Source organism: Gossypium raimondii, chromosome 12, assembly GCF_025698545.1.
Source record: "Gossypium raimondii isolate GPD5lz chromosome 12, ASM2569854v1, whole genome shotgun sequence".
NCBI lineage: Eukaryota > Viridiplantae > Streptophyta > Magnoliopsida > Malvales > Malvaceae > Gossypium > Gossypium raimondii.
Window position 1 is genome coordinate 5983353 of NC_068576.1, and position 12752 is coordinate 5996104.

Below are 12752 nucleotides of genomic sequence, written 5' to 3' on the forward strand. Positions count from 1 at the left end.
AGACCTTAAAGCTTTGAACAAGGCATCAACAGATCTTTGCCATCCACCGCCTGATCACCACCATATTTCGACCATAGCTTTTCTTCGACCAACCATGACTCTTGACCACTCGGATCATCGAACTGGTGACTTTTGATTCTCTTCTTTTTCAATTTTTTTTAACTTCTCTCTTTTGATGTAGGCCAATTTGGGATTCTTGTTCTTTTTTTGCTGGTTTGATTTTGGATGCTTGCTATTTTCTATTTTTGTTTCTGCTATTTTTTGTTGTTTTGTCGTCGATTTTGATTTGAAGCTTCATAACATCACCACAAGCAGGAGTCCTGACCAAACCGATGTCGATGAACGGGCTGTGATGGGATCCTCCTTAATGTTAGCCAAAGCAACAGCTTTGATGCCAGTCTCAATATTTTCGCCGTCAAATTTCAATTTCACTACCATGGAAAAAAATTAAGCTTGATGGTAGCTAAGAGCTTTTCTAGGTTCCATCTGCCAAATTTTTTTTCCCATTTTCGGCCCTAATTTTATGTAAATTCCATGTCAATTTGCCATGTTAGTTAATTTGGTTTCCAGCGTGGCAAGTTAACTTGCCACATCAACTAGTTAACTTGCCACATCAGTGGTCCTGTTAAGATAGTAACGAAAATGTTTATACTCGGTATAAGAAAATAGGGTTCTAAAATTGTATTTTTTCGTACCACTAAAAATTGGGCCATTATAGTTCTCCCCCTTAAGAAATTTCATCCTCAAAATTTACTTGAGAATAGATAAGGGTACTGAGATCTTATAGCTTTTTCCTGTTTCCAAGTAGCCTCTTCTAAACTATGACAAACCCACAAAACTTTCACCAATGCCATGCATTTATTTCTCAATTCTTTCATTTCTTGAGCTAATATTTTTACAAGTTCCTCGCCATAAGACCAATTACACTGTAACTCTATGTCATGGGGAGTTAAAACATGAGAGAGATCAAATTTGTATCTTCTCAACATCAACACATGAAAAAAATTATGGATCTTGTCCAATTCTAGAGGTAGAGCTAACCGATATGCTACAGGCCCAATTCTTTTGAAAACTTCAAACAGTCCAATGAACCTCAAATTGAGCTTTCTTTTTCTATCGAATCACAAAACTTTCTTCCGAGGCAAAACTTTCAGAAAGACTTTATCGCCAAATTGAAACTCGATATCCTTTCTTTTCAGGTCGGCATAAGATTTCTTTCTATTAAGTGCAACTTCTAAAGTATCTTAAATAGTTCTAACTTTATCTTTTGTTTCTCACATTAAGTTTGTTATTGCCATTTTTCCTTCTCTCAACTCTACCAGCACAGAGGAGTTCGGCATTTACGACCATATAAAGCTCCGTAATGTGCCATTTTAGTGCTATATTGGTAACTATCATTGTAGGAAAATTCGACCAACGGTATTAATTTTTTCCCAACTTCTCTCAAATTTAATTAGACAACAATACAACATATCTTCAAGTATTTGGGTTACTCGTTTGGATTGACCATCGGTCTGAGGGTGAAAAGTCGTACTAAAATTCAACTTAGTACCCAAAGCTTTATGCAATTTACCCCAAAATCTAGAGGTAAACCTCAGATCTCGATCCAAGATGATAGACAATAGCACACAATGCAATCTCACAATTTATGAAATGTACAATTCAACCAGTTTTTCCAGTGAATTATCAACTCTCACCAGGATAAAATGAGTGGACTTCGTCAACTTGTCAACAATCAGCCAAATTGAATCTTTCTTTTTCGACGATAACTACAATCCTGTTACAAAGTCCATAGTGACTCGCTCCCACTTTCATTCAAGAATCATTATAGGTTGCAATAATCCTAACGAAACTTGATGTTCTACCTTAACTTGTTGACATACTAAACACTTAGCTACGTAGTCGGTTATCTCATTTTTCATGCATGGCCTCCAATACAACGGTTTCAAATCATTATACATTTTGTTGTCACTCAGATGTATTGCATAGGTTCTGCTATGAGCCTCGTGAAGAATGTCTCGCTTCAACTCTGAATCATTCGGTACACACAATCTATCACGGAAGTATAAACTCTTTTCATCACTCATACTGAATTCATTGGTTTGCTCATTTTCAATCAGCTTTCACTTAGCTTTCAGCTTACTATCACTTTTTTGTAATTTCTGAATCTTGTAAAGAAATACGGGTTTAGTTCTCAACTCGGCTAAAATATAGTCGTCTCACTCTAAAGTCCAATGTGCATTCATCGCTTTCAAAGTGAACAAGGACTTTTGACTTAAAGCGTCAGCCATAATATTGGCCTTTCTCGAGTGGTAGTCAATGATTAAATCATAATATTTAAACAGTTCGAGCCACTTGTGTTGTCTCAATTTCAACTCTTTTTGCATTAACAAATACTTCAAACTCTAGTGATCGGTAAAGATGTGGCATTTTTTCTCTGTACAGATAGTGCCTATTAGGAAATGTGCCCATATTGTAGTAAACATTTAATTATTTTCTATGTATTTGAACGATGAATAAATAAATAAAGTTAATTTCACATTTCACTATTATGTCTTTTGTGTTTCTGTCTTTCATATTTTGCATACACAGCAAAATTGGGAGAAACAAATATTAGCTCATTGATTGTCTAAATTCAAACTGATGATAAGTGGCACTGTAAGAATGTTTACATTGCGAGAAAGACAACTTATTTCAGTAGATTATCTAAACGAGTCTGTAATCCTGTAAAAAAATCAAAGTGAGCATTTGATTTAAACACTTATAAGGATTATTATGTTGTCTATAATTCCAATTAGGGAGATGGCTAGTCTTGACTATCTGAGCATTGACTCTACGAGTAGAGATATAGATGTATTCATTGGAAGAATGATACATTAGACTAGACCCAAGATGAATTGATTCTGAATCTGTTTGTGAATTAATTCACTTGTGACATTCATGGTGTGATTTACCTAAATCCTGAGTTAGCCACTAACCATGGGTATGTAATTCAAGTGCTTTGTTATAAGTGGAGGCTAATGCTCTAAAGATAATCGAGTTCATAATCGATATGTTGGGTATATGACTTGTGTATGGCATTACTTTATTAGCAGCAATAGAATTCATAAGTAAAAGTGATATATTAGTTGAAACATATGATAAATAAAAACATTTACTTCACAAACTACGTATTTATTGATAAATGATGTTTACCTTGTCACCAACGAAAATATGTATGTGTCGGTCACTTTGGGACGTAGAAACGGTATTCACCATCAAGCCCAAGACTGCAGCATCAGGCAACCACCAATTGACGTTTCTTTTGGTTGTATTGCTCTGCAAAGCTCCCGATATAACATGGACAACATGGTAGATCCCCAACTTAGTTTTGTGCAGTCACTTAAGTTCGCTAGATGTAAAAGCCACCTTATGTGCACCAAATTTTTAGATTTATCAGACATTAAAATGCCCCTGATTAACCTCATGATGAATGCTCAGACGTATTGTTGTATGACCTCCTCCGTTGCGTGGTCGAGAAGCTTATTGAAATTTCTCTCCAACCAGTTGATCGATAGCCAACCACCTTCGAATCTGTTCAGAACCTTCCCCAACATTCCCATGTAAAGGTCCACTTTCCCTCGAACCACCGTTGATCCTGTAATGACTGGCTCATCCACTGGCAGTCTGAGCTGTAACAATACGTCCTCGAGTGTGATTGTATACTCGCCACATGGAAGTTGGAAAGTGTGTGTTTCGGGCCTCCATCTTTCCACCAATGCGCTGATTAGTGTGGGATTGCGTTTGCAACCCCCTTGCATGCGAGACACATGCAAGAATCCAACCTCTTGCAGGTACCCACAAATTTCAGGGATTGGAGGCTCCCCAGTATTATGTATAAACGCCTTCAACACACAATCATCCGCCTATTTGTAACATAAAAAAAATATTTAGATTCATTTCTTTTGTTCAATTTTTTAAAATAATTTTGTAATTTTTTACAAAAAGAAACAACCTAAGAAAACTGATGTGATAGTTTGAAAATATAACTTGAGCTCTTCAACAACTCTCTATTTATAGACTAAGAAAAGGGGGCATTTAATTCAATATTTCTATTATTAAATCGATTTTAAAGGATTTAATTTTGACATTCTTTATACTTCAATATAATTGATTTTCAATAATTGCCATGCTTATCTCTTTTGATTTTTTTTTTATATAAATCAAGGTAATGTTACTTACATTGTTCTTATAATTGGCAACCTTGAATATATGCATAATCATTTAATATATTTGTGCCCCTTTGGCAAGTAATTATTTTTTTTACATGGTTACCCAATTGAAATTTAAAAATGGTGTTGTTCAATTGGAATCAGGGAGTGCAACTGCTGGGGGAGTTATGCGTGATGAGAACGGAGATTGAGTCGTTGGATATAATTGATTTATAGGGAAAAGCTCATTTTTTTATGCAGAATTTTGGGACATTTTAGATGGCCTAAAACTCATCCAACGAAGAGGCCATGACAGGGTGATAATCCAATCGAATAGCTTGGAGGTTGTTAAAGCCATACATGGAGATGTTTCGAAGACTTCAAATTTTGCGCTGAGAAGAAGAATACACCATATATTGTCCCAAAAAAGATCAATGGATATTAAGATACATTCTCAGGGAACATAATCAAAATGCGGATTGTTTAATCAAATTGACTTTTACAAAAAAAAGGAGGATTTACAACTGTTTGAGACCCCTCGAAGCATTAGAATTTCTTGAAGTATAATACTATTTTTTATTCACCAAAAAAACCTCCCATATTCTATGCATTCATTAAAAAAGAATGCAAGTTAAAAGTAAACTAGAAATTCAAGAATATTGTATCCAACGTGTATATAATTACATGTGTATATTTCATTAAAAAGTAATTAATAACTGTCAAAATGTAATTGATAACAAAGTTACGAACTAATTGTTTTCAAAATTATGTTAAAATTTTACTTTATATTATAAAATCATTATAAGTTCTGATTATATCTGTTATTTTTTTAACACAGTGCTCAGAACTACCAATAATCTCTCCTCAACCCATAAATAGGAAAATAATGCGTTTCAGTGCACTCAAACCCATATTCTCCTAAATTGACAATACAATTATATATATATATTATTTACACATGCTTATACTTAGAAAAACAACTAAGCAGAAACATAAACAATATTACAAAAATTAAAAGGTAAGAAAACACGCAAAAGAACACGTAACAACATAACATATTCTTACTAAAGTTAGAATAAAAACCTAACATATTGTAATAATAATAAAAAACCCATCAATCAATTTTCTTTCTTTCTTTTATTCCAATTTATTATCTTTTTAACTCTATAAATTCTTATTGTAAACAAAGCTGAAAAGAAATATAAAAAAAAGAAAACATAACAACTAGGTACAATGAGCCCCACTTATGAAACAAGGATTTTGGGTCACTCATTCCCCATCTTCTAGTACTCCATACCCATTTGTTTGTTGCAAAAGTCTTTTTCTTTTTTTTTTCCACCATATGATTTCTTGGCTCAATAATTTCTCCATTGCTAGCACCACAAACCAAAGGACTTCAAATGAAATTTAGAGAACAAGATGGTAAATCAAATTAAACACCCTTCACAAACAACTAAATTTCAGTCATGGGCAGTCAAGTACTTGATGAGGCTTTAGTCAAAGACTTGAACGTCACGGATGGAGCGAACATAAACGTACTAGCCTCAACTTGGAACGTGTCATAACGAAGGAAAAACTCCACCAACAACACTCTACACAGCAGCACCACCAGATTTTTCCCGGCACAAGCCTTGTTCTCCGCCGTGGAATCCTCCGTCTCACGCTCATTCGACCAATATACATACTTCAAAAGTTTCTCTCCTTCTTCCCCCACAAATCTATCAGCCACAAACTCCTCAGGGTTCACAAAAATCTTAGGATCTTTAGTTGCAAATGGCTGATACCCAAATATCATCTCGCCTTTTTTTATCTCAAAGGCTACATCGTGGCTTTCAACTTCCAAATCAACCTTAGCTTTACCGTATTGGAATGGAACTGGTGGATCGATCCTTAGGTATTCATAGATCACCGATTTGGCCAAAACCATCTTGTTCAAAGCAGATAAAGTGACCCCACCTTCAGCCTTGATGACGGCCCTGATTTCATCAGCTAGTCTCCGGTGTAACGTTTGTCCGGCTAATGCAACCCACTTGATCAACCCTGGGAATAGGACTTTCATGCCACCATAAGCATTAAAGCCGGCAAGGAAAATCAGGTTATGGCAAGCTTCGTCTCTTTCAATCCCAAACTCATTTTCAGCTTCATCCAATACCGAGCTTCCAAACTCATAAAACACATCGTACAACTTTTTGTAATCAGATTTAACGAGAAAAAATGGGAAACTAAATGTACGTAACAAAATATCTTCGAAATAACCTAGAATTTTGGGTGATAACCCTAGTGATCCAAGAGGTGCAAGCTGAAACAACAACCATTTGTCAACAAGTTTTGGTCCTTGAGAACCTATCTTTGTTTCACTAGGGTTTTTGTTACAGAACAGGCGAAAAACGTAGTTGAATGACATGGTATCGCTCAGGGTGTTAAAATAAGCTTCTTTTTTGGTATAAATCTGAGCTTCAAGCTCGTTAAAAAGCTCTGACAAGCCTATTTGAAAGAATGGTATGAACTTATGATGACGGGCTGCGAGAGTAGATAAAAAGAAGGACTTTAAAGATGTATGCTTTGGCTCGGAAGGATCGAGGTAGGCACATACACGATGGCCACCGGTGTAGGCCAGGGAAGGCAAGAAAGTACCGTCAAGAACATCACGTTTTTCGACTTTCGAAGCGTCAAAAAGGACAGAGAAGGAGATAGCATCGAGAAGACAAATAACGTGAGAGCAAGAGGCAATTGGAGGTCCGGGAGGCATATTAGTTTTGAAGACCGTGGATTGGTATTTTTGGATTCGATTCGCAAAGAACTTGTCCCTGCCTTCATTGTAAAAGTATGCTAATCGATCTCGAATTGGACCGAAGAAATGAAGGCCATAGTCACCGGGAATTGGTTTCACCGGCAGCTTTGTCGACGGCAGTGAAGAAGAAGAAGAAGAAGAAGAAGAAGAAGAAGAAGACATTGTTTATGGGCTTAAACGAGGCAAATGAATAATTTGGAGAAGGACGCCTATGATAGCATATATAGGAATTGGAAAATGATTTACACGTTCCAGAAATCTAAAACTTTAAAGTGTGAATGGTTCTAATGAATAAAAGTACCCCTACCATTGTTTATGCACGCTCGAGAATGACAGCATTTGTTTTTTGCTATGGATTATGTATTTGCATTACCCAAATTATTCAACCGCTTTAACTGTTATAAATTCAACACATTTCATTAATAATTGAGATAAAAATCACAATGTAAACATAAAAACTAATAATAAAGATTACCCATTTTAAATTCTTCAAATTAACAAGTATATAGCTATAAATTTTATTGATACCCTGGGATAATGCAAATGAAGCACTTCGGCCTTTATGACTGATTCAATTTACTTCTTTGAAAATAAAATTTTAAATTTAACTAAGAATTTTAACAATATTCACCATTTTTAAAAGTTTACTTTAATATTGTATTTTGGACATGTATGCATCAAGATTTTAATTATTAGGTACTCTTTATGTCCGTTTTACAATCCATGTGTGGGGATTGTGGCTGGCCCTCCCAGCAATGTCGTCTTAAGGTTTAAACTTGTGTTCTCCCTTAAGTGTGCAATGTGTCTTGCCACTGGATTCAACACTTGTTGGTCGCCCAATTGTAAAAAATCTCAGAATTTTTAAAGTGAAATGGTCTACCAAGTTTCTCAATAAAGAAAACAAATACCTAATACCTAAATTGGTTAATCTTAATAACCCTAATCTCTTAATTTCTATTTCAATTTTTTTCTCCAAAAAATTTAAAATTGTAATTAATGATTATCCCTTTTTTAAACTCTAAGACTAATTCTACGATGAAAAGAAGAAAAAAAAAAGAAAATATTAGGCGGTGTTGTTTTTATTTTAATGAGGTAAGTTAAATACAAAATCTAGAGCTTAAAATAATTTATTTTGACCTAATGGCTAAAGCACTACACCAAAACAGGCTTTTAGCGGCGTTTGGATTAAAAACGCCGCTAAAGATCGATCATTAGCAGCGCTTTATGGAAAACGCCGTTGACAATAAGCATTAGCGGCGTTTTCCAGATAGTGCCGCTAAAAACCTAAGCCCAACGATGCCGTTTTTCGAGCTTTCGGGGATTTAGCGGCGTTTTTGAGAAAGTGCCGCAAAAAAACCTAAGCCCAACGAGCTTTTGGGGATTTAGCGGCGTTCTTAAGAAAGCACCGCTAATGCTCAGGACTTTAGTGGCGTTTTTGAGAAAGCGCCGCAAAAAAACCTAAGCCCAACGACGCCGTTTTCTGAGCTTTCGTGGATTTAGCGGCGTTTTTAATAAAGCGCCGCTAATGTTCAGGGCTTTAGCGGCGTTTTTGAGAAAGCGCCGCAAAAAAAACCTAAGCCCAATGACGCCGTTTTCTGAGCTTTTGGGGATTTAGCGGCGTTTATAAGAAAGCGCCGCTAATGCTCAGGGCTTTTAGCGGCGTTTTTGGGAAAGCGCCGCAAAAAATCCTAAGCCCAACGACGCCGTTTTCTGATCTTTCGAGGATTTAGCGCCGCTTTAATGCTCATGGCTTTAGCGGCGTTTTTGGGAAAGCGCTACAAAAAAACCTAAGCTCAACGACGCCGTTTTCTGAGCTTTCGGGGATTTAGCGGCGTTTTTAATAAAGCGCCGCTAATTCTCAGGGATTTAAAATAATTTAAAATATTTGTTAAAAATGGAAAAATTAAAATACTATTATTTAAAATAGTTTTAAAGTTTTTTGGATTCATTACTGATTTTTTTAGTTTATATATTAAATAATTTCTTATATAATCGTAAAAGAGATAGTATTAATTTTAAAATATTGAATTAATTATCACTATAGTTTAGGGTATATGGTTTAGAGTTTAAGGTTTAGGTGTTACCATTTTAAGGTTTATGGATTATGGGTTTAGGGGTTATGGTTTAAGGTTTAAAGGTTATGTGTTAAGGGTTTATGGGTTTAGGGTTTTAGGGTTTAAGTTTATAGTTTAGGGTTTAGATTAACTAGTGTTTTCTAATTTATATATTAATTAATTTCTTATATAATTGTAAAATAGATAATATTAATTTGGTTCTTCAAAATCGTGTGAAGATTTGGTTTATGGATTATGGGTTTAAAGGTTGGGATTTAAGGTTTAGGGGTTAGTGGTTAGGGGTTAGGGGTTAAGAGTTAGGGATTTAAGGGTTAGGACTTAAGGATTCAAGGGTCGGGTTAGGGTTTAAATTATGTAATTGTAAAAGATGTATAATTTAGGGTTTAAATTATGCCTTGAGAGAGATAAACTTAAATATTTATATCATTTCAATGGTTAATTTAGGGTTTAATAAGGTTAAGGTTTACTTGTGATTTGGAATTTTATACAATTAATTAATGCTTTTATATTTTAAAAAATTAATCTAAACCATTTGATATATTTAGGTATAATTAATAAATAAGTTAAAAAAGTAATAGATTGCTATGGATAATTTAGGTATAATTATTAATTTTGGAGAGGACCAAATTATAAGAAATAAAATTAAAATACAAAAATAAAATGAAATAAAAACACTAAAATTTTTAATTTTATCTAATTTTATATATATTACTTAAAAACTAAAATTTATAATTTTATCTAATTTTATAAATATTACTTAAACAAAACTATGCATTAAAATTTTCCAAAATGGCGCCGTTTCAAAAGAAGAATTTAATTTATTAGTGGCGTTTCCACAAAAAAACGCTGCAAAAAATTCCTAATAATATAGACAAAACGGTGTAGTTTTTGATCATGAATTTAATTTCTTTAGCGCGCTTAAGATAAAACGCCACTAAAGGTGAGCATTAGCGGCGCTATGATAAAAATGCATAAAGTTTCGTTGTAGTTTAAACAAAACGTTGTTGTTTTGTCTTGCACATTAACGGCATTAGTGGCGCTAGGGTAAAAAACGCCGCAAGTTTTCATTATGGTTGAAATAAGACGCTGTGGTTTTATTCCCCTCCAAATTTATTCCCCTTCAATTTTTCCCATACCCGAAAAACCTCATTTTATTCCCCTCCCAATTTTCCCAAAAATTCCCCCAAATCAAGAACCCTAGTCTGCTGCGCTTCACGACCCAAACCTTCCCCAAATCTGCTGCATTGTCGTAGACCGTCCCTTCTGCCGTCGTTCATCTCTACTTCTTTAAGCGGTTCGTCTTCTTCTTCTTCTCTGTTTGGTCTTTTTCTTTTTTCTTGGTTTGTTGTTGTTTTGGAGTTGTTGGGTTGTTCTCATTTAGGTTCCTCAACAGTAATCTAAATTCAAGATCAAGCCTTTTGAAATCTGGGTATCATTTTTTTTCTTTCAACTTTTCTTTTTCTTTTTTCTTTTCTTGGTAGTTGTGTAATGTCTTCTTTTCTTTTCCTTATTTTTTGCAGCGAGGTAAAGTTCATCTTTTTGGGAGTCTTGAGTTAAGAGCAAGAGAAAATGGGGGATAAAAATGAAGTCTTGGAGGCTGTATTGAAGGAAACTGTGGATTTGGTAAATAGATCTGACCAAACTCGCTCGAAAGGGATTCATTTGATGTTTACTAATGATAGAATGTATATTTTAAACCGAATGAATCCATGATTTTTATCTTTTTATAAAAATAAAGTTTTGGTAAACAGAGGTGAAGTAAGTAGTGAATGCTTCATCTTATCTTTTTCCTTAGGCTCTGTATGCTTTGCTTTGATTTAATGCTACTTTTCTTAATGGGTTTGTCTAACCTGGCTATCGGTTTTTGGCTCATGTGTTGTTCTACAGCCTTTTTATTAATATATTTATGGTCTTTTATATAAATGAATGCACTTTAAAGAATCATCTAAAATTATCCTGTGCTATTGTACCTAAAAAAAAAAGTTGTCCTGTGAATTAATGTTTTTTAAATTTAGCAAAAACACACACAAAAAGAGAGAGTAGATTTGAGTATTTATTTCATATTCATATATCTTGTGTGTTTAAATTAATTTATATTTATATAAAATATTGATATGTTAAATTGAAGCAAATCATTGCCCTTTATACACTATCAATAAGCAATTCAACCACACGACATTGGTATGTCGCTCATTACACTAGTTTAGTGATAATGTGTGGATTTAAATTTATTAGCTTAATTTAGATTTCAAATTTAATCTTTATGTTTGTAACTCATTTTATGATGATTATAATGCAGTTGCTTGCACTCAAAACTTATTATTTTATGCATATATATAAATATTATTTAGTCTTAGATTCTTATGATTGTTGCTTGACTTCTGAACTCATATCCATCATGCTATATTTTTCTTATTTCATGTTAAATTAGTTTTATTAAATGGTTCCAAGCTTCCAAGTAAACAAGAGGTAATATTCTACAAGAACTGACTTTACCTTTTGACTATCAGAAATTATTTATATAGCTTCCTATGTACAGGCACTAAAAGAATCAGTCATTGAAATCTTTAACTGCAAAGAGGTATATATACAACTGGATATGGCTAATTTCATGCCTTCTTTTCATTTGAATCTGAAAATATTAATAATGAGATATTCACTTTTGTCTCTGGGTAATTTGCATACCTTTGGGTTGAGAAAGTCATCGTGGGACAGGTCTGACATGAGAGTTTAAGTTGTGTTATTCTATTTATTTAACTATTATCCATTCTTATTGTCATATTAATTATTTAACTATCTTACTTTTTCTTGATTTGTTATGCCGGTATCATTATATTTTGATGATGTAGGTTTCCCTACACATAACTAACTTCTTGGAATAACTTATTTTCTGGGATGTGACTCCCAATAAGGAGACTTACTAGCAAGCTGATAGTGTTTAGCATACCTCGAATGAATTCAAGTTATTGAATATCTAGTATAGTTACTTTTGTCTTACTGAGATAGCATTTACTCAAACGTATTTGATTCACAAGAGGCCTTAAAGCCAATGTTAAAGCATAACGCTATCTTTTGCAAACCCTGCTTACCACCCTCTAAAAATGACAAATAATTAATAAATAGATAAAAATAAAAATAGTCTTACATCATCAATCCGTTGTAGTCTAGTTGGTTAGGATACTCGGCTCTCACCCGAGAGACCCGGGTTCAAGTTCCGGCAATGTTTTGCTTATTTTGTTCTTTTTCCCCATTTTGCTTGCTTTTATTTTTGTTTGTTTGTTTTTTTTTCTCATTTTGCTTGCTTACTTTGTTACTGGTATGAGTTTTTGTTACTGCTTGCTTACTTATATTTTTGCTTTTTTGTTCTTTTTGCTTGCTCACTTTGTAACTACTGGTACGGGTTTTGGTGCCTTTTAGTCCCTATGAATAAATTTTGTAACTACTGCTCACTTTGTTTAGGATTTCCTTGTTTTACCTTTTAGAATTTTTGCATTTGAGTTGCAATGGAAAATTGAATAGATAAATCCATAAAGATGTACATGCAAAGAAAATTTAGCACATACTGTGTACAAAACATGTTGTAATATTAATATTATGTAAAAAGATTGATGTATATAAACAGGTTGATGTATAGCTTGTATACTACTAATATAAAAAAACATTCAAAACATTGGAAGGCCCAGATAGTGTAACATT

At 33.9% G+C, this 12752-nt stretch overlaps 1 protein-coding gene and 1 long non-coding RNA gene across 2 annotated transcripts; one reads left to right on the forward strand and one right to left on the reverse strand.

Moving 5' to 3' along the window:
* Positions 1-5304: 5304 nt before the first annotated feature.
* Positions 5305-7236, reverse strand: LOC105763019 (allene oxide synthase 3). Its single transcript, XM_012581040.2, has one exon. The coding sequence runs from the start codon at positions 7141-7143 to the stop codon at positions 5665-5667; it is 1479 nt and encodes a 492-aa protein (XP_012436494.1). The 5' UTR covers positions 7144-7236; the 3' UTR covers positions 5305-5664.
* A 2963-nt stretch (positions 7237-10199) lies between these two features.
* LOC105763021 (uncharacterized) lies at positions 10200-11191 on the forward strand. Its single transcript, XR_008192181.1, has 3 exons — positions 10200-10350; positions 10450-10485; positions 10577-11191. It is a non-coding gene; the product is annotated as an uncharacterized LOC105763021 (long non-coding RNA).
* The last annotated feature ends 1561 nt before the right edge of the window (positions 11192-12752 follow it).

Excerpts from the sequence above, each read along its gene's own strand:
- LOC105763019 (XM_012581040.2), bottom strand. The coding sequence starts at position 7,143 with ATGTCTTCTTCTTCTTCTTCTTCTTCTTCTTCTTCTTCTTCACTGCCG.